The sequence below is a fragment of the Hordeum vulgare genome, chromosome 3H (genome assembly GCF_904849725.1).
Source record: "Hordeum vulgare subsp. vulgare chromosome 3H, MorexV3_pseudomolecules_assembly, whole genome shotgun sequence".
NCBI classification, from domain to species: Eukaryota; Viridiplantae; Streptophyta; class Magnoliopsida; order Poales; family Poaceae; genus Hordeum; species Hordeum vulgare.
The window spans coordinates 437,570,166-437,597,243 of NC_058520.1; the positions used below are offsets into that span (position 1 = coordinate 437,570,166).

A 27,078-nucleotide genomic window follows, 5' to 3' on the forward strand; every position below is an offset into this window, starting at 1 on the left:
GCAGATGGTGAGTTCAGAGTGTCTGCGATCGCTGAGTTTGTTTCAGCGAACAAAATCCCATTGATCACCACCCTCACACAGGAAACCGCCCCTGTGATTTTTGATAATCCGATCAAGAAGCAAGTATGTCATGTTGTATGTCATCGGGTTTTATTTTCATCATGTTCTCGGCCCATGTATTATTACTCCTTTGCTGATGTGCTGTATCCTAATTTCAAAATCAGATTTTGCTATTCGCTGTTGCAAAGGAGTCCTCGAAATTCCTGCCCATCTTGAAGGAAATAGCAAAATCATTCAAGGGAAAGGTACTTTGTTCTGTTGATCGGACCAGTGTTTCATGAACTTTTTCCTCTGTCATGTTCCACGTTTTATACTCAAATCCAAGCCATCACTGGTGCTATATCTGATAAAAGAAAGAGTTCGTGTTCTATTCCACGTTCGTTAGAGAGAAAAATATTAAAATTATTTACTACACATTTATCTATAAAAAAGCCAATGTGACATATCCCTATTTTATAATTTTATTATACATGGACGTTAAATAAGAGTCATATATGCTAACCGACCAAATTTCCAATTTTTTTTTGTTAAAAGTATTGCGGATCCCGCCGCCGGACAGGACTGCCTCCGCCGCACCTTCAACTTCCGCATCATCCCCGACGACCCGCGCCTACAACAACAAGGTCGTCTCCTCCCTCCATCCCTTGGCTATTAGTCGATTTATCCCAGGGTCATTCGGTGAAATTCACAGACAGAATTACCTGGGTTTCTTTGTTTTTCTTTTGAGGGATGATTTATCCACCAAAAGTTTACCAAGTAGTAATACTACTGTATACTGTCTGTTGCGAAACTTCTTCTACTAATTTTTTTCTTTTTCGCAGAAGCAATCCCGACTAAGAATGATGAACGGCATTAAAATGTTGTATGTACTATGTACTATGTGGAATTGTGAATGCAGAAAGTTCACAGTTGGTGATCTTTGTAAATTGTGACTTACCATATATCCTTGGGTGAAGCAATCAAGAAATTTTCTTTACAGGCTTCCATGTGTTCCTGAATTATTACTGAACATCAGTCTTGTCTCACCATCATTACCTAAAAAGGCTAGTTTGCCCCTGGGTCTCCTTGACCCTGCCGCTGTCCTGCTTGCTAAGTGAGCACACTGATCATAGCGGAGCACGAAGGCGGGCTTGTCAAGCCATCTTCCCTGAGCGCGTTGGCGGTATTCGAGGCCATCGCCAAAGAGAACAAGGTGTCTCTTCTTCTCGGTGGATCCGGACCGACGCTGCACAAGGCTGCCCAGCATGCTGCGTCTAGCCACCCATTGGTCAATGAGGTATTGTTACTTGCTGCTGGCTACCTCCCATTCAACTACATAATACTATTAGTTGCATCTTTTTCTTTTTTTCCATGCTCTGCATTTCAGTTCAGCAAGGGTGAAAGAGAACTTGGCGAGAATGGAAGCACATGTTCATTTCTTCATCAGTTGTCTCTCTTGTGTGGCAGGTTCTTGTTGCGGATTCACACGTGTTTGCGCATCCTTTAGCTGAGCCTTGGGCTGAGCTCCTCCGCTCCGTGCAGCAGAAAGGTGGATATTCTCATGTGATAGCCTCGTCGACGTCGTTTGGGAAGAATTTGCTTCCACGTGCAGCGGCTCTTCTAGATGTCTCCCCTGTCACAGACGTCACTGCCATATCAGAACCACAGGTCTTTGTGAGGTACGGCAGTCCAATGTTTTTGCATTGTTATCGGTGATTCATGGAGAATTTGGGGTATTCATAGGGTAATCACCATCTCTTTGGTGTTTAACATAGACAACTCGATGCTATAAACCATCAGCAATTAAACTTTTGATGATTAAGATAAGACACTCTTTTCTTCAGGCCAATTTATGTTGGAAATGCACTCTGCACTGTACGATATACCGGGGAGTCTCCTTGTATGATGAGTATTAGATCAACATCATTTTCCCCAGCTACTGAGTCTATGTCAGAAACTAAAGTTGCGCCCATAACCCAGGTTGATCTCTCTTTCCTCAGTGAAGGTTTGTGTGGTTCCCTCACCATATTATTCTATTATCAACACTCTTCTATGCCTAGCAGAGTTTTTGTTGTTAATGTTGCATTACCTTTCTTAGACCGTGGATCTGTTAAGACAATATTCTGACTTCTGCAATAGAAGTTCAAGGTCTGATTGAGTGTTAGTACTAGGTTTCCATTTACATGGACTTGTTATGGTATTTCATCCTATACTGTACGGTTTTTAATTACTCGGATGGATAATGAGTTGAAGCCACAGAGCTAGATTACATTAAATGATTTCTGATTCTTTGTGAGCAATGATTGTGAATACAATAAGTGAAGGTTTAAGATGTCTCATCTCTGTTCTAGGATATGGCTTGTGAGTACCAACAGATGCTTGAGCTTCTTAGAAAGGCCCCATTTCTGGCAGATGGCGTGCTAAGCCAGGATCCGTTGATTCGTTTACAGTTTCACGGTGATGACCAGATCTTGAGGTTCTATGCTGCGTCGCAGAGGCTGGTTCTTGAAGTTTCTTGATTTCACCATAATTTTAGCAGTTTTGTGTACCAGCTCTTTTAGCTTATTTGTAGCATGTGTGCTTCTGCACAATACTGAAGTTTTGAACAGTGGTAGCCTGTAACAAACCTATAAAGCCCTATGATGTTTGGCACCATGAGGTGTTTATATGGATTGGTAACTCTGTAACTCTTATTATTTTAATTGTTGGAGAGGAAAAGAAAAGTAGAAAGAATTGGCACAAAATAAATATGTTAACTCTGCGATGTATGGTTATCACCGTGAGCTATGCTAATGGCACACCTGGGAGGCATACTAATGGCGCACCTGGGAGGCATACTAATGGCGCACCTGGGAGGCATACTAATGGCGCACCTGGAAGGCATACTAATGGCGCACGTGGAGCTATACTAATGGGGCACTGCCTGGTGCGCCATTGGTATACCAGATACTAATGGCGCACCTGTGGTGCGCCATTAGTAAAAAATTCTAATGGTGTGATGCTAGTGGCGCACCTATAGTGCGCCATTAGTAGCCAAAACAGGTGCGCCACTAGCAGGCCTTTTCCTAGTAGTGCTGGCATCTTCATCTTTAGGTAGGCGTAGTGCGGTATAGCCATGAACTTGGCCAGAGCCGGTCTGCCCAGCAGCGCGTGATACGGGCTGCTCAGGTCCACTACCTCGAAGCATATGGACTCTTGGCAGAAGTGAGCCTTGTCGCCGAAGAGGACGTCCAGCTGGATTTTGCCGATAGGCGAGCAGGACTGCCCAGGCACGATGCCGTGGAAGACAGTGCTGGTCGGCAGGACGTCCGTCTCCTTGAGCCCGAGCTTGAGGAGTCTGTCGAGGTAGAGGATGTTGATGCTGCTGCCGCCGTCGACCAACACATGGGAGAACCGGCAGGTGAGCCTCTTGGAGGCAAAGGTGGGGTCGAGGACGAGCGCGTATGAGCCCGGGATGGGCATCACCGCAGGATGGTCCACCCGGCTCCACGTGATTGGCCGGTCGGACCAATGCATGTACTGGGGAACCGGGGGAACCATGGCATTCACCTCGCGCCGTCTCTAGTGCAGGCTATGCTTGTCGTCGCCTTCACTGGTGACGATGACGAATGCTCCGTCTTGATGGGGGTAGTCGTCGTGGAGGCGGCCGTTGTCGTGAGGCGGTGGCGGTGGAGCCGGAGTAGGACCACGAGCCGGTGCATGAGGCGCCGCCTGCGTACCTGGGGCAGCCGGCAGGCAATCCCCTTGCGACAGCCGGCGTGCGAAGCTGCACTGTCGAAGGGTGTGGTTAGACGGCTGTGCCCTGATACGTCCATTTTGCATCATGCTTTCATGTTGATATTTATTGCTTCTTGGGCTGTTATATTACTTGTGGTACCATATTTATGCCTTTTCTCTCTTATTTTGCAAGGGTTATTTGAAGAGGGAGAATTCAGGCAGCTGGAATTCTAGACTGGAAAAGGAGCAAATCCTAGTCCACTATTCTGCACATCTCCAAATGCCCTGAAAATTTACGTGGATTTTTTCTGGAATATATTAAAAATACTGGGCGAAAGAACTACCGGAGGGGGGCCACCAGGGCCCCACAAGCTTGCCCACCGCCACCACCCCCCTGGTGGCACAGGGCAGGCTTGTGGGCAGCCCACTGGCCCACTAGCCCCCTCTTTTGCTATATGATGCGTCCTGACCTGGAAAAAAAATCATACGAGAGCTTTTTCGTGGTTTCGCTGCCGCCACGGGCGGAACTTGAGCAGATCCAATCTAGAGCTCTGGCAGGACGATCCTGTCGGGGAAATTTCCCTCCCGGAGGGGGGAATCGTCGCCATCTTCATCACCAACATTCCTCTCATCGAAGGGGAGGCATCTTCATCAGCATCTTCATCAGCACCATCTCCTCTCCAATCCCTAGTTCATCTCTTGTAATCAATCTTCGTCTCGCAACTCAGATTGGTACTTGTAAGGTTGCTAGTAGTGTTGATTACTCTTTGTAGTTGATGCTTGTTGGATTACTTGGTGGAAGAGTTTATGTTCAGATCCTTGATGCTATTCATTACACCTCTGGTCATGATTATGATTATGTCTTGTGAGTAGTTACTTTTGTTCCTGAGGACATGGGATAAGTCATGCTGATAATAGTCATGTGAATTTGATATTCGTTCGGTATTTTGATATGATATAAGTTGTTTTTCCTCTAGTGGTGTTATGTGAACGTCGACTACATAAAACTTCACCATATTTGGGCCTAGAGGAAGGCATTGGGGAGTAGTAAGTAGATGATGGGTTGCTGGCGTGACAAAAGCTTAAACCCCAGTTTATGCGCTGCTTCGTGAGGGGCTGATTTAGATCCACTAGATTAATGCTATGGTTAGACTTTGTCTTAATTCTTCTTTTGTAGTTGTGGATGCTTGCGAGAGAGGTTAATCATAAGTGGGATGCTTGTCCAAGTAAGGGCAGTACCCAAGCGCCGGTCCACCCACATATCAAACTATCAAAGTAACGAACGCGAATCATATGAACATGATGAAACTAGCATGACAGAAATTCCCGTGTGTCCTCGGGAGCATTTTTGCTCCTATAAGAGTTTGTTCAGTCTTGTCCCTTGCTACAAAAGGGATTGGGCCACTTGCTTCACCGTTGCTACTACTTGTTACTTGTTACTCTTTTCTTGCTACGTTTCACCTCGCTACACAATCACTTGTTACCGCTATTTTCAGTGCTTGCAATTATGAACTTGCTGTAATCTGTTTATCAGAGGCTTCTGCTCCTCGTTGGGTTCGACACTCTTACTTATCGAAAGGACTACGATTGATCCCCTATACTTGTGGGTCATCAAGACTCTTTTCTGGCGCCGTTGCCGGGGAGTGAAGCGCCTTTGGTAAGTGGAAATTGGTAAGGAAACACTTTTGTACTGTGCTGAAATTTATTGTCACTTTTCACTATGGAAACTCTTTCTTTGAGGAGTTTGTTCGGGGTATCTTCACCACGAATGGAAGCACGAGGAGTTGCTCCTCAACCTGAGGTACCTACTGAAAATATCTTTTATGAAATTCCTTTGGGTATGCTTGAGAAACTGCTGGCTAATCCTTTTATAGGAGATGGATCTTCACATCCAGACTTTCATCTAATCTATGTACATGAAGTTTGTGGTTTATTTAAGCTTGCAGGTTTGCCCGAGGATGAGGTAAAGAAGAAAGTCTTTCCTTTATCTTTGAAGGATAAGGCGTTGACATGGTATAGGCTATGCGATGATACTGGATCATGGAGCTACAATCGGTTGAAATTGGAATTTCAACAAAAGTTCTATCCCATGCATTTAGTACATCGTGATCAGAACTTTATTTATAACTTTTGGCCCCGTGACATGGAAAGCATAGCTCAAGCTTGGGGGAGGCTTAAATCAATGCTATATTCATGCCCCAATCATGAGCTCTCAAGAGAAATCATCACCCAAAACTTTTATGCTCGGCTTTCTCATGAAGATCGTACCATGCTTGACACTTCTTGTGCCGGTTCTTTTATGAAGAAGGATATTGATCACAAGTGGAATTTATTGGAGAGAATCAAACGCAACTCTGAAGATTGGGAGCTGGAGGAAGGTAAGGACTCAAGTATGAATTTCCAGTTTGATTGCGTTAAATCTTTTGTTGAGACAAACACTTCTAGAGATTTTAGCGCTAAGTATGGACTTGACTCTGAGATAGTAGCTTCTCTTTGTGAATCTTTTGCTGCTCATGTTGATCTTCCCAAAGAGAAGTGGTTTAAGTATCATCCTCCTGTAGAAAGCAACATAGCCAAAACCAATCTAGTTGAGGAGAAAATCATAGCTTTTAGTGATCCTGTTGTTCCTTGTGCTTACACTGAGAAACCACCATACCCTGCTAGGATGAAGGATTATTCTAAAGCTCCAACTGTGATACGTAGGGGTTACATTAGACCACTTGCACCCCCTGAAGAGATTAGAGTTGAACCTAGTGTTGCTATTATCAAAGATCTCTTAGCCGAAGACATAGATGGGCATGTTATCAAATTCTATGAGGACTCCGCTAGAATTGCTAAATCTCACGCGAAAGACAAGCACGGACCTGTAGTTGGCATGCCCGTTGTTTCTGTTAAGATAGGAGATCACTGTTACCATGGTTTATGTGTTATGGAAGCGAGTGTTAGTGCAATACCCCGTTCTCTCTATGATGAAATTAAAGATGAGATTGCACCTGCTGAGATAGAACCCATTGATGTCACTATCACGCTAGCTAATAGAGGCACTATCTGCCCTTTGGGAATTGTGAGAGACGTAGAAGTCCTGTGTGGTAAGACGAAGTATCCTACTGATTTCCTCATCCTTGGTACTGCACAAGATAGCTTTTGTCCCATCATATTCGATAGATCCTTACTCAACACTGTCAATGCTCACATTGATTGCATTAAGCAGACTGTCACAGTAAGTTTCGAGGGTGTGTCTCATGAATTTAACTTCTCCAAGTTTGGAAGAGAACCCCATGAAAGAGAGTCGTCTGGTAGGGATGAAATCATTGCTCTTGCCTCTATTGCCGTACCTCCTACGGATCCTTTAGAGCAATATCAGCGTGAGCATGAAAATGATATGCATATGGAGGAGAGAGATGAGATAGATAGAATTGTCTTAGAACAATGTCCTATTCTCAAGAATAATTTGCATGTTGAACTGCTTGGGGATCCTCCCCCACCAAAGGGAAATCCTGTGTTCGAGCTTAAACAGTTTCCTGATACTCTTAAGTATGCCTATCTTGATGAGAAGGAGATATATCCTGTCATTATTAGTGCTCTCCTCTCAGAGCGCGAAGAGAAGAAGTTACTAAAAACTCTGAGGAAGCACCGCGCTGCTATTGGATATACTCTTGATGATCTTAAGGGTATTAGTCCTACGCTATGTCAGCACAAGATTAAAACCGATCCTCACTTCAAACCAGTTGCTGATCATCAAAGGAGATTAAATCCTAAGATGAAAGAGGTCGTTAGAAAAGAAATATTAAAGCTTCTGGAAGCAGGAATCATTTATCCTATTGCTCATAGTGATTGGGTAAGTCTAGTACATTGCGTACCTAAGAAGGGAGGTATCACCGTCGTTCCTAATGATAAGGATGAACTAATCCCACAAAGGATTATTACCGGCTATAGAATGGTGATAGACTTCCGGAAACTGAACAAGGCAACCAGGAAAGATCATTATCCTTTGCCGTTCATCGACCAAATGCTAGAAAGGCTATCAAAGCACACACACTTTTGCTTTCTAGACGATTATTTAGGTTTCTCGCAAATACCTGTTGCACAATCTGATCAAGAGAAAACCACCTTCACCTGCCCTTTTGGCACCTTTGCCTATAGACGTATTCCTTTTGGCTTATGTAATGCACCTGCCACCTTCCAAAGATGTATCATGGCTATATTCTCTAACTTCTGTGAAAAGATTGTCGATGTTTTCATGGATGACTTCTCCGTTTATGGGTCTTCCTTTGATGATTGCCTCAACAACCTTGATCGAGTCTTACAGAGATGCGAAGAAACCAACCTCGTCTTGAATTGGGAGAAGTGCCACTTTATGATTAATGAAGGTATCGTCTTAGGACACAATCTCTGAGAGAGGCATTGAAGTTGATAAGGCTAAGGTTGATGCAATTGAGAAAATGCCTTGCCCCACAGATATCAGAGGTATACAAAGTTTCCTAGGTCATGCTGGTTTCTATAGAAGGTTCATTAAAGATTTCTCTAAGATTTCTAGGCCTCTTACCAACCTCTTGCAGAAGAATGTTCCTTTTGTTTTCGATGAGGATTGTGAGGAAGCCTTTGAAATACTTAAGAAGGCTTTGATAACCGCACCTATTGTTCAACCACCTGACTGGAACTTGGCCTTTGAAATCATGTGTGACGCTAGTGATTATGCTATTGGTGCTGTTCTAGGACAACGAGTTGACAAGAAGTTGAATGTCATTCACTACGCTAGTAAAACTCTAGATAGTGCCCAAAGAAACTATGCCACTACGGATAAGGAATTTTTAGCAGTCGTGTTTGCATGTGAAAAGTTCAGATCTTACATAGTTGACTCCAAAGTCACTATTCACTCTGATCATGCTGCTATTAAGTACCTCATGGAGAAGGACGCTAAGCCTAGGCTGATGAGATGGGTTCTCCTGCTACAGGAATTTCATTTGCACGTCCTTGACCGAAAGGGTGCTGATAACCCTGTAGCAGATAACTTGTCTAGGCTAGAGAATATCCTTGATGACCCACTACCTATTGATGACAGCTTTCCCGATGAGCAATTAAATGTCATCCGCACTTGACTTAGTGCACTGTGGTATGCCGATTATGCAAACTATATTGTAGCCAAATACATACCACCCAGTTTCACCTATCAGCAAAAGAAGACATTCTTCTTTGATTTGAGACACTACTTTTGGGATGATCCTCACCTTTATAAGGAAGGAGTAGATGGTGTTATTAGACGTTGTGTGCCTAAACATGAACAGAGACAGATCCTGCAGAAGTGTCATTCCGAAGCCTACGGAGGACACCATGCTGGAGATAGAACTGCCCATAAGGTATTGCAATCAGGTTTCTATTGGCCCACTCTCTTCAAGGATGCCCGTAAGTTTGTCTTGTCTTGTGACGAATGCCAAAGGATAGGGAACATCAGTAAGCATCAAGAAATGCCTATGAACTATTCACTTGTCATTGAACCATTTGATGTCCGTGGCTTTGATTATATGGGACCCTTCCCGAGTTCCAATGGGTACACTCACATCTTAGTTGTTGTGGATTACGTTACTAAGTGGGTAGAAGCTATCCCCACTAAAAATGCTGATCACCACACCTCTATTAAGATGCTTAAAGAAGTCATATACCCAAGATTTGGAGTCCCTAGATACTTGATGACTGATGGCGGTTCACGCTTCATTCATGGTGTTTTCCGCAAGATGCTCGCTAAGTATGATGTCAACCATAGAGTTGCATCTCCTTATCATCCTCAGTCTAGTGGTCAAGTTGAGTTGAGTAATAGGGAGATCAAGTTGATCTTACAAAAGACCGTCAATAGATCTCAAAAGAACTGGTCAAGCAAACTTGACGATGCACTATGGGCTTATAGGACTGCTTATAAGAATCCCATGGGCATGTCACTGTATAAAATGGTTTACGGTAAGGCCTGTCATTTACCCCTTGAGATGGAACACAAAGCTTATTGGGAAATCAAAGAGCTCAACTTTGATTTCAAACTTGCCGGTGAGAAGCGGTTGTTTGATATCAGCTCGTTAGATGAATGGAGAGCCCAGGCATACGAGAATGCCAGGTTGTTCAAGGAAAAGGTTAAGAGATGGCACGACAAACGAATACAGAAACGAGAGTTCAATGTAGGTGATTATGTCTTGCTATACAATTCTTGTTTGAGATTCTTTGCAGGCAAGCTTCTCTCTAAATGGGAAGGTCCCTATGTTGTCGAGGAAGTATATCGTTCTGGTGCCATCAAAATCAATAACATGGAAGGAAATTTTCCTAGAGTGGTAAATGGGCAAAGAATCAAGCATTACATCTCTGGTACTCCCATAAATGTTGAGACCAATATCATCAATTTCATAACTCCAGAGGAGTACATAAGGGATGTTTATCACCCTGTGTCAGACCCTGAAAACGAAGATATATCTGTTTCGGCAAGAAATTGGACTCTGATATTTTTCCAATAGGAAATTTCCTCAGTTTTGGAATTTTTGGAAAATTAGAAAAATAAAAAGCAGTCCGGAGAGCAAACGAGGAAGCCACAAGGGCCCACACCGCCACCACCCCCTGGTGGCGGTGGGCAAGCTTGTGGGCACCTCGTGTGCCTCCCGGACTCCGTTTTCTTGCGGAGGACTCCTTCTGGCCCAAAAAAATCAATATATAGTCGCCCGAAGGTTTTGATCTCCGTATCGCGCAGTTTTCCTCTGTTTTTGTTTTGAGCTTGTTTCTGCCGCAGATCTAGATCATCATGACTTCCCCAAACGCTCCTAAGGACAAGATCTTCGAGAAGGTCATCAATCCCTGCCTCACGGAAGTGCTGAAACACCCTCAACCTATCAAGATGAGCGAGGGGATGTTGCACATCCATGATGTTGAGGGCCTAAGAAGACCGGAAGCTTGGAGATGAGGCTCGAAGCAATGGAGCAACAAGTATTCAAGTGCCAAGGGATGGTTGAGTGTGGACTCAACGCCAACCACACGATGATCACAGAGTTCACTAGCAATCACAAGATGGATGCCATTGATATTGGGAAACACCTCTCCACGCTTTATGATAGGGTTGACCAACTTCAGGGCCAGATCTATGACCTGCAGAATCAAAACTGTGAGTATGAGTACAATTTTAAATCAATAAGGTTGGCTGCAGATTTGAAGATTCCGGCGACTCGTTCATCCTACCATGATGGAGCACCTATGCCTTGGAAGACGGAGGATCAGACTACGACAACAACACCACCAAAGGAAGACAACTAAGCATTGGTATGGGCAATCCCCTTCGCTTGTGCCAAGCTTGGGGGAGTTGCCCTGGTATCGTATCACCTTTATATCTTTTGCTTTTACCTTTGTTTTAGTTCTTTCCTTTTCAGTTTTTATTTCTTCTTTTAGAGGAATAAGTCTTTAGTTTTTAGTTTGAGTCTTTTGCTTTTGTCTCTCCCCCGTTGTATTCGAGCTTACGAGCTACATAATAAAGAGTGTCTTAGTCAAGGGCTCTGCTTTGTGCCATGATCAAAATTATGAAAAGAACGATAGCATGAAAGATCATGAGACGATCTTATGGAAAGTGATAACTTCACATATGACAAGTATGATGATTGAAACTTGTTGAGAAAAAATTAACATAGACCTCAGTCATTGTTTCAATTAATAAGAAGTAAAAAGGAAAGAGAGGTTCACATATAGATATATCATCTTAGACACTTTTTGCAATTTTGAGCACTCACCAAACTATTACATGCCTAGGAGTAGATGTTGGAAAAGGAAGACAACATAATGAATTGTATTTGCTTGGTTCCAAACGATGTTATATGATTAGAGATCCCTTAGCATGTGACGATTGCTTCCACCTCATATTAGCCAAAACTCCCGCACCAAGTAGAGATACTACTTGTGCATCCATAGACCTCCAAACCAGTTTTGCCATGAGAGTCCACCATACCTACCTATGGATTGAATAAGATCCTTCAAGTAAGTTGTCATCGGTGCAAGCAATAAAAATTGCTCTCTAATATGTATGATCTATTAGTGTGTGGAAAATAAGCTTTGTACGAACCTATGATGAGGAAGACATAAAAGCGACAGACTGCATAATAAAGTTCTTTATCACAGGAGGCAATAGAAAGTGACGTTCTTCCGCACTAAGAGGACACACATTCAAACCTCAAAAGCGCATGACAACCTCTGCTTCCCTCTGCGAAGGGCCTATCTTGTACCTTTACTTTTTACCCTTGTAAGAGTCATGGTGATCATCACCAATTCCCTTTTTGCCTTTGTCTTGGCTACCGTCACATGCTTGGGAAAGATCTATATTCATATATCAACTTGGAGTTGAGTACTCATGCTTTATTGTTGTTGACTTTACCCTTGAGGTAAACCATTGGGAGGCAAAACTATAAGCCCCTATCTTCCTTTGTGTCCAGCTGAAACTTTGACACCATGAGTACCACGTGAGTTGTAACAATTGTGGAAAACGAAAGAGATGATTGAGTATGTGGGTTTGCCTTACAAGCTCTTATTTGACTCTTTCTGATGTTGTGATAAATTGCAATTGCTTCAATGACTATGGACTATTGTTGGTTACTTCTCGATAAGGTTTTTGCTTCATGTTTTGCTTTGTGAAAAAATTGTTACTTTCCCACAAGAATCTTTATGATATATTGCTGTTCTATGTGTGATCATGATGCCCTCATGTCCGTATTATGTTTTATCGACACCTTCGTCCCCAAACATGTGGACATGTTTATGGAACTTGGTTTTCGCTTGAGGACAAGCGAGGTCTAAGCTTGGGGAAGTTGATACGTCCATTTTGTATCATGCTTTCATGTTGATATTTATTGCTTCTTGGGCTGTTATATTACTTGTGGTACCATATTTATGCCTTTTCTCTCTTATTTTGCAAGGGTTATTTGAAGAGGGAGAATTCAGGCAGCTGGAATTCTGGACTGGAAAAGGAGCAAATCCTAGTCCACTATTCTGCACATCTCCAAATGCCCTGAAAATTTACGTGGATTTTTTCTGGAATATATTAAACATACTGGGCGAAAGAACTACCAGAGGGGGGCCACCAGGGCCCCACAAGCTGGCCCACCGCCACCACCCCCCTGGTGGCACAGGGCAGGCTTGTGGGCAGCCCACTGGCCCACTAGTCCCCCTCTTTTTCTATATGATGCGTCCTGACCTGGAAAAAACTCACACGGGAGCTTTTTCGTGGTTTCGCCGCCGCCACGGGCGGAACTTGAGCAGATCCAGTCTAGAGCTCCGGCAGGACGATCCTGCCGGGGAAATTTCCCTCCCGGAGGGGGGAATCGTCACATCTTCAGCACCAACACTCCTCTCGTCAGAGGGGAGGCATCTTCATCAACATCTTCATCAGCACCATCTCCTCTCCAATCCCTAGTTCATCTCTTGTAACCAATCTTCGTCTCGCAACTCAGATTGGTACTTGTAAGGTTGCTAGTGGTGTTGATTACTCTTTGTAGTTGATGCTTGTTGGATTACTTGGTGGAAGAGTTTATGTTCAGATCCTTGATGCTATTCATTACACCTCTGGTCATGATTATGATTATGTCTTGTGAGTAGTTACTTTTGTTCCTGAGGACATGGGATAAGTCATGCTGATAATAGTCATGTGAATTTGATATTCGTTCGGTATTTTGATATGATGTATGTTGTTTTTCCTCTAGTCGTGTTATGTGAACGTCGACTACATAACACTTCACCATATTTGGGCCTAGAGGAAGGCATTGGGGAGTAGTAAGTAGATGATGGGTTGCTGGAGTGACAAAATCTTAAACCCCAGTTTATGCGCTGCTTCGTGAGGGGCTGATTTAGATCCACTAGTTTAATGCTATGGTTAGACTTTGTCTTAATTCTTCTTTTGTAGTTGTGGATGCTTGCGAGAGGGGTTAATCATAAGTGGGATGCTTGTCCAAGTAAGGGCAGTACCCAAGCGCCGGTCCACCCACATATCAAACTATCAAAGTAACGAACGCGAATCATATGAACATGATGAAACTAGCATGATAGAAATTCCCGTGTATCCTCGGGAGCGTTTTTCCTCCTATAAGACTTTGTTCAGGCTTGTCCCTTGCTAGAAAAGGGATTGGGCCACTTGCTGCACCGTTGCTAGTACTTGTTACTTGTTACTCTTTGCTTGCTACGTTTCATCTCGCTACACAATCACTTGTTACCGCTACTTTCAGTGCTTGCAGTTATTACCTTGCTGAAATCCGTTTATCAGAGCCTTCTGCTCCTCGTTGGGTTCGACACTCTTACTTATCGAAAGGACTACGATTGATCCCCTATACTTGTGGGTCATCATGCCCCAGAATGTATCTTGCAGGGGGCGTCAAGCAGTTGCTCGAAGGACTGCTTGGGCAGCCAGTTTGCGTTGCTCCTGTCGGGACGCTTCCATTGAGGACCGGCTTGAGGAGCCGACGTCTCGCCCTCCATGCTGGCCACCAATTTGTTGTTGGAGCGCGAATCCATCTGATCCGCCTTGCGCTTGTTGTTGTTCTGGCCGCCTCGACCGTCTCCAGCCGGCTTGGGAGTAGCCGGCGTGGGGACGGCCTTGTCCGAGGCGGTCACCTTGATGCGCATCGCCGATTCGGCCGTTGCGTACTTGTCCGCCTTGTCCATGAGCACCGCGAGATAGGTGGGCTCGGAGCACATGAGCTTGTGCTTGAGGAGGGTGCCGTGTCGGCAACTGTCGATGAAGTACTGGATGGCTTGTACCTGATGCACCCCCTCACAGGAGTTGCGAAGCTCCATCCATCGAGTGACATAGTCGCGAAGGCGTCCGTCGGGGCCTTTGGACGCACATGGCCAGCTCGCGAGGCCGGCCAGAGCGCTTGTAGGTGCGAGTGAAGTTGCGGACGAGCGCCTCCTCAAAGTCCACCCAGGAGTTGACGCTGTCGGCCAGAAGGCTGTTAAGCCAAGTCCGAGCCGAGCCGACCAACATGAGTGGCACGTAGCAGACTGCTACGCGCTTGTTGCCCCTGGCAATGCCGACGGCTGTGGTGTAGTCAATCAACCATTCCTCTGGCTTGGCAGTGCCATTTTACTTGGGCGTGTCCCGAGGCAAGGTGAAACCTCGGGGGAATGGGTCCCCTCGGATCCAGGGGCCGAAGCAGGCCGGACCGATGGGGCCGTCCTCCTCGAGAAGGGCTGATTGGGCCAGGGTGATGAGACGCCTGCGGGTGTCCTAGTCACCCTGGGGAATGCGAGCGCCGATCCGAGCAGTGAGAGGAGAGGCACCTCGCGAATCGGAGACATGGGTCCTCCCCGGACGAGGAACCTCACACACCGAATCGCTCTCGTCGCCTCCTTGACCCCTGCTCGAAGTGTGCTCGCTCTGGCGCGGAGAGCGCCGGTCCTGACTCCCCTCGCCCCTCTGGCCGGAGATGCGATGCGAGGAAGATCCCTCCGCATGGTGTTGACCGCTAGGGTTGCGACGTGCTCCGGGGTCAGGTCCCGGAGACTCTGACTCGGCCTGACCGGGGTCAAACCGAGTCTGTTGTTCCTTGGCAGCGTCAAGGAGATCCTTGACCCGCTTCTCCTCGAAGGCGCGCTCCTCGTCCTCCAAGCTTGTCATCTCTTCCATGGCCGCCTGCGCCGCCCGCAAGTTGGCCGCATGGGTCTCGTAGGTGGGCTGGTTGATGCCTAGGATCTCAGCAATGAACCGGTCGCGGCCACGGACCGATCCAAGCTGGCTAGGGGCCTCAAAAATCGGAGTGAAGCCCTATGCGAAGTTATACTCGAGCTGCATGGCCTCCATCCGATGCTTTGCTGAGGCGACGGCAATGCCCTCCTCCAAGATATGCTTGCGAGCCTCCTCAAGTGAGGCTCGAGCATCGTTAGGGTTTACGGAAGCAGCGATGGGTGTCTTCAGGCTGGCGATAGCATCCTGAAGAGTATCAGCGGTGACAGCAGCAGGCTCACCAGCGTCTGCAGACGCCTTGCCATAAGTCGTGCTGGTGCCAGCGCCGATAACCATCACCTCCACGACGTTGGAGACGACGGTGACATGGTACGGGGTGAAGAAACCCACCGACGACAGAGGGCCATCGAAGACGAGTACATTGTTGGGGTACACGTCATGTGCAGGCATCTCGGCGATAGAGATCCTGCTGAAGCTGGCGCATAGCGCCTCAACATCAAAGTCCTCGCCGAAGTAGCGAGGACCGTCGTTGAGACGCAGGTCGCTAAAAAGGACGGTAAGGTTCTCTATACCAGCGACGACGACACTAGGAAGCACCTCGTCATCGGAATCTTCGTCCGAATCCGCATGGCGGACGGGGACGTCGATCATCATTGGTGTCGCCTCATCGAAAGTGGGCTCCACAGGCATGCAGATCGATCCGGACGCGATGCATCCGGTGGTGTAGGTGCGGGGCCCCGCCCAGCACGTAAAGCCAGCCGATGCCGTGATCTGCTCCATGGTGGGCGCCAAATGTCGGTGAATACTCACAACATATGCCATAGGTAGGCTAAAGTTGGTGAGAACCGAAGGGACAAAGGAGGGTGGTAGGAACGAGGTTGGTACAAGCATGGAACGCATGATGTACCCAGGTTCAGGGCTCTCCGTAGAGATAGGACCCCTAGTCCCGCCGGAGTGTTTGATGTATATGAATGGATTACAAGGTTGCTCCTGGAGCTGTGTTGAGGAGGAGGAAGAGGGGAGCAGCCAGCTCGTCTCTACCTCTCTCTATGTGGTTGGTGGGTGTGAAGTGTTGTTCGACCGACCCTCTGCATGGAGGGTGATCGGGGGGTTTTATAGACGAACCCACCAGCCTACAATATGGATAAATGGTACAAGAGTGGGACCCGGCTAGCAGCCTTGCCGGCTGGCCAGGGGGTCCACGAGGGTCTTGTCTTGTCGCTTGATGGGCCCGCCGGCTGCATGGTCTCGTCTGGCAATGGGACCCGCCAGCTGGCCAATGAAGCTCTCACGTAAGGTTGACGCCGAGCACGCGCTGTACATCGAGCATCGTCTAGCGAGATTCGTCATGGGCAGATAGTACGACCGCCTCCACTCTTCCCCATGCCGAGTGTGGTAATGGAGTGGGAGTTTGACGGTCCGACACTATGCTAGGTGATGGATCAAAGCCGGGGTAGGTCAGCGGCGTGGCCGCCGACGCTCGTACCTACCGGGCACTCCGATCTAGTACATTTGCTAACGCGTAGCCACCTTTAATCGTAAGGTCTCATCATGACCTACGATCTAATGTGACTTGAGATCCCTGGCCGGCTAGCTTGCTTGGCTAGCCGGCTTGGGCACGGCCGCCTCGTTCCTAGCCGGCTGGCTTGGCCAAGATGGTCAGGAAGAGGTAGCCATCTCGCCTCTAGCTGGTAGGGGTTGCCTGGCCGGCCAGAGGGTTGGCCGCCTCGTCCTCCAGCCGGCAGGCGCAGCCTAGCCGGCCAGAAGACTTGGGCTTTGGGAAACTGTACTTGGTCATATCCTTTGGGCAGGAAATGAAGGAGCAGGCTCGATAAGCCTACCCCGGGGTTATCCCCCCGACAATTATCTTGTCAACTTTGGATGTTTTATATGCATGAATATGCTATTTTATATCTTTTTTGGGACTAACCTATTAACTCAGTGCCAAGTGCCAGTTTCTGTTTTTTCTGTGATTTTGACCTTTTTCAGAGAAGAATATCAAACGGAGTCCAAATGGAATAAAACTTTTGCGATGAATTTTTTTGGACCAAAAGAGACCCCCAAAGCTTTGGAAGAAGGCTAGAAGAGTCACAAGGGACTCACAAGCCCAGGAGGCCCCCCTAGGCCAGGCCTAGCAAGCTTGTGACCTCCTCGTGGGCCCAACCGACGTAATTCCACCGCCATAAATTCCTATAAATACAGAAACCCCCAAAAAAAACCTAGATTGGGAGTTTCGCAGCCGCAAGCCTCTGTAGCCACCAAAAACCAATCGGGAGCCCGTTCCGTCACCCTACCGGAGGGGGAACCCATCTCCGGTGGCCATCTTCATCATCCCGACAATCTCCATGACGAGGAGGGAGTAGTTCTCCCTCGGGGCTCATGGTATGTACTAGTAGCTATGTGTTTGATCTCTCTCTCTCTCTCGTGTTCTTGAGATGTCATGATCTCGATGTACCTCGGGCTTTGCTACTATAGTTGGATATTATGATGTTCTTCCCCCTCTCCCTTCTTGTAATGAATTGAGTTTTCCCTTTGGAGTTATCTTATCGGATTGAGTGTTTAAGAACACTTGATGTATGTCTTGCACGTGTCTATTTGTGGTGACAATGGGATATTCATGTGAGTACTTGATGTATGTTTTGGTAATCAACTTGAGGGTTTGGTGACATCGGGAACCTATGCATATGGGTTGGCACACGTTTTGACTCTCTGGTAGAAACTTTGGGGCACTCTTTGAAGTTCTATGTGTTGGTTGAATAGATGATTCTGAGATTGTGTGATGCATATCATTTAATCATGCCCACGGATACTTGAGGTGACGATGGAGTATCTAGGTGACATTAGGGTCTTGGTTGATGTGTGTATTAAGGTGTTATTCTAGTACGAACTCTAGGATAGATTGAACGGAAAGAATAGCTTCGTGTTATTTTACTACGGACTCTTGAATAGATCGATCAGAAAGAATAACTTTGTGGTGGTTTCGTACCCGACAATAATCTCTTCGTTTGTTCTATGCTATTAGTGACTTTGGAGTGACTCTTTGTTGCATGTTGAGGGCTAGTTATATGATCCAATTATGTTATCATTGTTGAGAGAACTTCACTAGTGAAAGTATGAACCCTAGGCCTTGTTTCCAAGCATTGCAATACTGTTCGTTCTCACTTTTACTACTAGTTACCTTGCTGTTTTTGTAATTTCAGATTACAAAAACCTATATCTACCATCCATATTGCACTTGTATCACCATCTCTTCGCCGAATAGTGCACCTATACAATTTACCATTGTATTGGGTGTGTTGGGGACACAAAAGACTCTTTGTTATTTGGTCGCAGGGTTGCTTGAGAGAGACCATCTTCATCCTACGCCTCCAACAGATTGATAAACCTTAGGTCACCCACTTGAGGGGAAATTCCTACTGTCCTACAAACCTCTGCACTTACGCCCAACAACGTCTACAAGGAGAGGGTTGCGTAGTAGACATCACCCCGTGGCGCCGACCTGCCACCTCTAGGCAACCGTAAACAAGAACCCGTACTTTCTCTAGAGACGACACAGGATCAGGCTCAGCCGCCACAGCTTGGACAGAGATCAAGAACTTGTTGAGGGGGCAGCGGATAAGATCGTGGGAGCACACCCGGAGCAGCCCGACAGAGGGGAAAGGGACCGAGAAGACGACGGGAGCCGTCTCGGTCACCTTTCTAGCGAACTCGGAATCGCGGAAGTCGCCAATGTAGGCGGCGAGCTCGTCCTGCATGAGCTCAGCCGAGATCACCACCCTAGGTGGCAGGACCTGCTTGGGGGCTAGGGTAACCGACGCCAGGTGAGGCCGAGCCGCCTCTTCCTCTATCTCCGCATCCACAAAGTAGAAGCTCCCCCTCTCAGTCCCGTACCAGAGGTAGACAAGGGTCGTGGGGCACCACGGGGGGGGGCTCATACTTCGATCAGAAGTGGCCGCGCACCCATAGTTGATGCACATCGTCTTGTCGCGGGACCGTTGGCGGCCGACCCGAGAGGGGAGCTCCGGAGCCGCCTGCTCAAGCACCCCCGTCGGAGCCAGACAGACAACCACCCGAGGGACCGTCCTAGCCACCTTCTTCTTCTTAGGCTTGTTCTTCTTCTTAGACGGAGCCGGCATCGCAGGCATCGCAGAAGGCTCAAAAGGCCGGTGTCCTGGGGACCTCCGCGCGGGAGACCCGTCATATCGACGCCAGGCCTGGTCATCCGCCCAAGAAAAGCGCCGATCACCCCGACGGCCAACCTCATGAGCCGTCTGCCGTACCTCGCCGCGCGCCGGGACGGGAGCATGGGACCCATGAGCTCCATCGTCCCGTCTCTCCTCGCGCGCAGAGCCGCCCCGACCCCGACGCCAATCCAACTCCGATGGTCGGTAGTCCGCAGTCTGAACAGCCGGCGCCCGGGGATCCTGGACATCACGGGCCCGAGCAGCCGCAGGATGGCGCGCCACCAGCTCGGGCCGGAGATCTTCCTCCCGGTCCGCGTCATCCCGCCTCAAGCGAGCGGCCTCTCGACGGCGGGCATCACCCGGCGAGCCCGGAAGCGGCAGGCGGGGATCCCTGGTCGGGTCCCTGGGAGGCGAAGGGTGGCACGGGAAGGTACCGGAGTAGTACTCCGGGGAGCGCACCGGCCGATTAGCCCCGCCCTGCCGGAGCGAGAGGAGGCCACGGCGACCCCTACCTGAGGGACGGGCGAGGGTAATTGACCGCGGGGCAGGAGGCCGAACCCGTCGGCAGGGGGCGCTTGGGCCGCGCCTGGCCGTCACCTGCGACTCGGGTCATCAGGACCTCGAGGAAGGTGCGCTGCAGAGAGGGAGCCGCGACGGGGAGGAGGGAGTCGGGGCTGGGAGGTGGGCGACCGGGAGAGATGGGAGAGACGGGAGGCGGCGGCGCTAGCACAGAATGGTGTTGGGAGGCCAAAACCCTACCCCAGCGCTTGACATCGGCTCACGTGGCAGGCCAACCAGCCCACGATCCGGGGCCGCCACGCGTGATCAACAACCACCGGGACGGGTCCTCCTAGGCCAAATTCCATGACCGGTTGGCCCAGTCCACCGTCGCCTGAGCCTTCCGGGCGGCCACCTCGACTTCCTGGGTCGTGAGATCCCCCGGCCCAGCTACCGACTGTCCCCCTGTGGTGCTAGGGTTCACGCCCCGCAACCGCGCGGCCCGCGCAGGACCCGACCACGGCACGGGCGCCGCTAGCGCGGCAGGGTACGACGAGCCGGCTACGAGCAGCCCGCTGCCGGCCCGGGAGCCGGGCTCCACCTCGGGGGATAACCCGGGCGGCGCACTGGGCCGAGCCACGACGGGGGAGGGGCGGGGCAATATGGCCGGGGGCTGCAGCGGCCGTCGGTCAGATAGAGCGCTCTGAGGCGCCGCCGGCCCCGTCCGCCGACGAGCAGGGCAGGCAGCAGCAAGGAAAACGCCCAGCTGCGGTGGAGCGAGACAAACATGGTGTTCCATCGGGTCTTCCCCCTCCTCCTCCTCTGCCCAATCCGCCCAGGACTTCGGCGAACGCGCGAAGCAGAGGGACGGCCCGTGGAGTCCAGCCCCGGCTGCCGAGGAGGAACCATCGGCAAACCCGCCACCGGTGACATCGGGACGGCAGGATCCCCTACGGGGAGCTCAACATCAACCTACAGAGCTCCAAGGCTTTGGTTCACCCTCGATTGTCGTTTCAAGATGTTATTGCTAGCTAATAATGATCTCAGTGGTACCTTCCACATCGACTTCTTCTGGCTATGGTGATCTTTGGTTCGTCAAGGAGCTTCATCGGCGGTTCTTCCTCCTTAATATCTGGGATGGATGTGTTCTTCTTGACCCTTTCGGCGACTTCCTGTTAGCATCCAACTATGTCAGGCCGGCTTAGGGTGGAGCCGCAGTGGTATGAAGATTGAAAACGAAGGGCATGCATCTCAAGGTTTTCATTGGAATTTTCATTTTTCTTGAGGTGCTTTGTACTGTCCGGTGTTTCTTTTAATGTCAAGGTCCTATTCATAAAAAATACAGAAACTATATTGGGATCACACGAGCACCATGGAGATACCTTTCAAACTCTATCTTCTGGACGACAATCGCATTCAACAAAAGCTTAGCGTCGAATACTCCCAAACTTGCCATAATGGCAATGAATTACAGAATTGATATGTAAATTCGAGGGACGGAGAAACATAGAAGTTTTAAGAATATGGCCCCGGTGCAGTGGTAAATACCATTATTAATGAATGATAAACAGATGCTGCAGTCTTAACAAGAGATTACACGCATTTCCTTCTTGAAGGCGTTGTTGCGGACGAAGTCGATTCGTAGTAGGTGCTAATTTTGCATCTTGTAATGGTTCGGTAGTGATTGTCTTTGTTATGTATTCTATTTAATAATTAATAAAATGGTTTCATGCATCATAGCTAGTGATGCAGAGGCCTGGGGTTTAATCCTCCTTTTCAAAAATAAAACAAGAGATTACAAAGGCTGTTGGTGCTGCCTCCTCGCAGCGCCTTCTTCTTCTTCTTGTCTACCTCACGTAGAACACCCAAGAATAGATGAACACATATATTTTGTGTCTGCTGCCTCACAAAGCCGAATTTTTCTCTTCTGTATTCTCTTGACTAAAACTGACATATATGTACAGAGGAGGTGAGCCTCACGCACGTACTAACTAGCTCGAACTCTCGACCCTAAACCCACTAACCCATGCACTAACAAATCTAGCTTCATGTAGGCGCACGCGCGCACACCACCCGTGGTATCTCTCCACAACGGCCACGTAACTTGGCCAGCTAACACACTAATGCATGCATGCATGCAATAACTAACTTATCTAATCTCCTGGCCATAGCTAACCTGTCCAGAAAATCTAACCCAGCCATCGCGTGCGGTGCCACATCACACAGCACCCGGCATCGCACATCAGTTGGCATCTCGGCTTCCTTTAATTTGCATGCTCAGCCGAGACTTCTTTGGACGACAAGTCCGTAACTATGCTACACGCAAGATTAAATATCATATGACAAGATTAGTTCTAACAAAGCCTCCTTCCAAATTCTTATTCTTCATCATAGACAATGAGATCCTCTTCAACAGGTGGCAACCGAGCAGAACATACTCGGCATAAAAGCAAGTTAAGAAAACTGAAAACGGTCTATTTAAATCGTAAATTGCATGCATGACAACAGTGAAAAAATATTGAGTAAATAGGCAATTTTTCGAGTAGATTAATCCATGAGATAATAACTAGTATGACATTGACTCGACTAATGACATACTGATCATGAACTAATCTAGCACATACTACACATATAGTTGATACATCTATACATGCAAGTAGTACTGCTAGGATTAAAACGAACAAGAGTGGGTTAAACGACTTATAACTTGCAATAGGCCAGTTGGCCGTAGCAGCGGACGCAGCCGTAGCAGCAGCATCCTCTGCCGCCTTCTTCTCAGCTTCAAGGGCGAGACGATCGACCTCGGATGGTTCAGCCATGGCGATGACGAGGACGTAGACGAAGCAGATGGACGGAGGCGAGCAGTCTGGTGATCGCTCCCCAAAAACCTAATTGCCCCTCTCCCGTACAGGAACCGGAGAGGCGGGGTTTTGGAGACCTGCTCTCCCGTTGACCGTGTACGCGGTGAACGGGACGTAGTCGCTGGCGGCAGCAGCAGCAAAGGAACGAGCGCGTGAGGCAGATATGATCTGATTCTCGTGACAGTTAGGGTTGGCGTTAGCCCTGCTTATATAGGCGGCCGGGTGGAGAGACGTGGGCTGAACCCACGCCCGAGTCGGTAACAAACCATGATCCAACGTCTCAGATCGTGACACATCCGTTACGTATTCTCCTATCCTGACCAGCAAAAATAAGCGCGTAGGTATGAGCTCGGCTCGGCTCATTCCCGCAACCCGCGGCGCGTCGTGACGAGGCGTGGCGAGGCGGGCGGCGGAGGAGGAGTGCACGAGGGCCTCTTCTCTTCTCACTCTCCAATAGCATGTAGAAGAGAAATCCTTATAAAGGGGTCCAATTTCTTCTCCACTAGCGGGGTGGGACCAAACTTCCCACCACCACCTTGTCATGCATGCCACCACCTACATGAGACCTTGGAGATTTCCGCTCCACTACTAATGTCACATCCCTAACCATTAACCAAGATAGCATTGTGCTCATGTCTTCTTTGCATTTGCATCTAAGAAGTTTCAACAAAAACAACAAAGTGGCAAAGGAAAAACTCAAAACCCTAGCCACCATTTCAATTAAAGGAAATTTCAACTAGTTCAAAATCAATGAACCCAAAATGGCCTCAAGAAATGTTCAAACTTTCTGATAAATCATGAAAGTAAATGAGCATTGGAGAAAACTATTTTCTTGACACTTTAAGCATTTTAAATAAATGCAAAAGCCAGTGGTTTCAAATTTAAAATTTGAAATCAGAAACTATAATTTTCCAAAAATGTTGAAAGTCTTGGAAATGAGTGGGGATATTATAACAAATATTTGAGGAGGTCTAAAATAGTTTTTACTTTTTGTTTTGGAGCTGAAATAATTAGCAAAGCAATAAATAGCAAAACAGAAAAACAAAAACAGAGAAAATGGAAAAAGACTTACCTGTCGCCCAAGCCAGGCCCGGCCCATCTCCCCGTTCGTCCCCTCCCTCGCGCCAGTAGGCAGCAGGAGGTGGCCGCCGCCTCCTCCGGCGCGGCCACGCACCTGCGTGCCTACCTGGCCGCCGGTTCGCGCTGGCGACGACGGGGATAAGCTCCCCAGAGCTTCCCCTATCCATTCCCCGCCTCGGTTCTTCCCCTCCTCCCGGATCCCCTCCTTCTCCCTGCTGCCGCCATTAGAGCCGAGCTCGAGCTCGAGCTGCCCGTGCCCCTGGCCATAGGATCCCCTCCCAGAGCACGCCATTAGCTCGGCCTCGTCGCCCTGGTCGTCTCTGCAGAAGCCGAAGCCTCCTCGAGCCCTGCAACGCCCGCAACGCCGTCGTCTTCCTCCTCCGGCCGCCGGACCTCTTCCGTCGATTCGTCGCTCCCAGGCCTTCCCCGAGCCGTCTGAGCTCTGCTCTGCACTCCCTGTGAGCATGCGGTCGTTTTCCCTAGGTTTTCCCCGTCGATCCCCTCCTCTAGCCCTAGTTTCACCGGAGCCCGACGAGGACCGCCGCTGCCGCTCGTCGCCGGTAGCCCTCCGATGTCCAGCTCGTCATTCCGATGGCACCAACAGCTCCAGGACGACGCGTAGATGCTGTAGCAGCTAAGAACCGAGCGTAGATCCCTCTGATTCAAAGACCCCGATGACGCCCGAGCCTTGGCCGCCGCCAAGCTCGTCGCCGGCGTCATCTCCGGCCAGATCAGCCCCGGCTAGGCGCAGAAATGAAGCTGCGGGAGACGTGTCGTTCCTCTGGTGCTCTCTGCGCAGCATTTGGCCCCCTGTGCGCCGTTTCCGAGCCCCTCCGCCGTGCTGGTGGTCGCCGGAGGCTCCCCGCCGACGAGGACGACCTCGCCACCGGTGGAGGTCGACGTGGCAAGCTAACCCAGCCGATTAGTGACTTAATCACTCGCTGACAAGTGGGCCCAAGGCCAAGTCAAACCTCAGTTAGGGCTGGTCAGCGCGGGATTAGTCCCAGAGAGGCTGACCAGTGGGGCCCCCCTGTCAGGTTTGACCTGAACAGGTCGGCTGACCTGCTGACGTCAGCTTGATGCAATAAATGGAATTTCCAGTATAAAACTAATTCAGGAAATTGCTAAAAATTGCAAAAATCATAGAAATTAATCTGTAACTCCAGTGAAAATAAATTATATATGAAAAAGTATCAGAAAAATTCAAGGATTCTGATTATGCTATTTTCAACTATGTTTGAAAAAGTTACAGGACCCTAAATTGTGAAATAAGGAATAATTCAATTCTTTAATCACTTTATAAATGGAATTTGCAAAAATATCCAAATTTCATGATAAATGCAATGATCACACACTGCCCTAGATATAAATCAGTACCATAACATGACATTTCATGCATGTTAACATTAAGTTGATGTGAGCATCAGGTCGAATCAATTAAACCGGTATCCGAGAATACCCTTTGAATTGCTATTCGAATGTGATTCAAATCAACTCTAAACCTAAAACATCTTGATTATAATAACTTATCACTTGCATTCTCATGCCATGCTCATGCATGATTTTGATTGCATATGATTGTTATTGAATGTTGCCATTCATTTCGGTAGGCTCCGCACCCCCGGATTCTACCGAATATCCGTCTGACGGATATCGTTCCTCCTCTGAGCAACAAGGCAAGCAACCCTTTTGATCATCCCGATAAATCCCATGTTCTTGCTCCTGCACCTAATTATTGCATTAGGACCAAATGCTTCAACTGCTTTTGCCACGATAGTTGAACCCATTCCTTTGCATGACTTAACATTGTCACAGTAAATAGCCAAACCTTGCAACCTAGCATACCTGGTAGTTGCCTGAGCTGTGATGTGCCTTATCCTGCTATGCATGCTATGCTTATAGTTGTGTATGGTCTGTCATCTGGGAGATGAACAGAATTGTGAAATGTGTTTGGTGAGCAAAGGTTGTGTGTTGAACTTGATTTGGTAAAGGTACCGGTGAAAGGCTGTCTAGGAGTACATGGCGGGTTGTTTCATTGGAACCGTCCTTAGGAACTGAGTTCCGTGTATGTAATCCAAGACTAGATACTACCACATGCTGGGCCCTGAAATATGACCCCGCTCGGCCTATTAATCGCGTAGTACTCGGTCCAGAAGTTGCAAGTAGTTTCTGGTGTTTATAGTAATGCTGGAGGCTGTGCATGGTGCTGACCTGAGAGGTGGACCGTGATGCGGTAGGCAGTGGCACGGTGTACCAAGTGGCACCCGGATGGTGGGCTTGGGAACCCTGCGCACATCGTTTGAGGCCGTGGCGGAAACCTCGGCCGGACTTCCGTACGGGTTACTCTCAGATAGGCGATAAACCTGGACTAGGTACTAGTGTGGTTAACGGTCGTGGCCGACTCCCTCGCTGGGCTTCCGCTTGAAGGTTGCCGAGGTGCATGACGTGCACATGGCGATAAGTGGCGGGAGCGTGTGTGACGAAGTACACCCCTGCAGGGTTATGATCTATTCGAATAGCCGCGTCCGCGGATATGGACTACTTGGAGACATATGTTGTTCATAGATAACTTCAATGGCTACTCATAAAATTGTCAAGATAAGCGTGAGTGTCGTGGACGGCATTTCCGTATGGAGACGGAATGATTCCACGATAGTGTATTGTTGTGGTGTTAGTGGACTCGTGTGCGAGAAATCAAGTTGTCAAAACTAATTTCAAAAAGCAAGTTGTCTAGCCACGAGTCAAATGCTGGCTTCCCGCATGAAACCCCACAATACCTTTTGATACCTTGCATGAGTAGTTAGTTCTCCTAAAGTCTTGCTGAGTACCTTCGTACTCATGGTTTCTTAATAAATGTTGCAGAGGTTGCTAATGACCCTAATGGAGGGTTCTTCGTAGACATCGACGACGACGAGTAGCTGGTGTCCCAGCTACGATCTGGCCCTACGTCGACTCTGTAGTATAGTCAGGCCACATGCCTACTAGTTGCCCTGTCTGTACCCAGACAGTTTATAAC

The 27,078-nt window shown here is 48.3% G+C and overlaps 1 protein-coding gene across 1 annotated transcript; it reads left to right on the forward strand.

Moving 5' to 3' along the window:
* Positions 1 to 554: 554 nt before the first annotated feature.
* Positions 555 to 2,166, forward strand: LOC123441831 (electron transfer flavoprotein subunit alpha, mitochondrial-like). The gene is made up of 4 exons (XM_045118043.1): positions 555 to 738; positions 1,155 to 1,336; positions 1,507 to 1,718; positions 1,884 to 2,166. The coding sequence occupies exons 1-4, from the start codon at positions 555 to 557 to the stop codon at positions 2,164 to 2,166; spliced, it is 861 nt and encodes a 286-aa protein (XP_044973978.1).
* Positions 2,167 to 27,078: the final 24,912 nt, after the last annotated feature.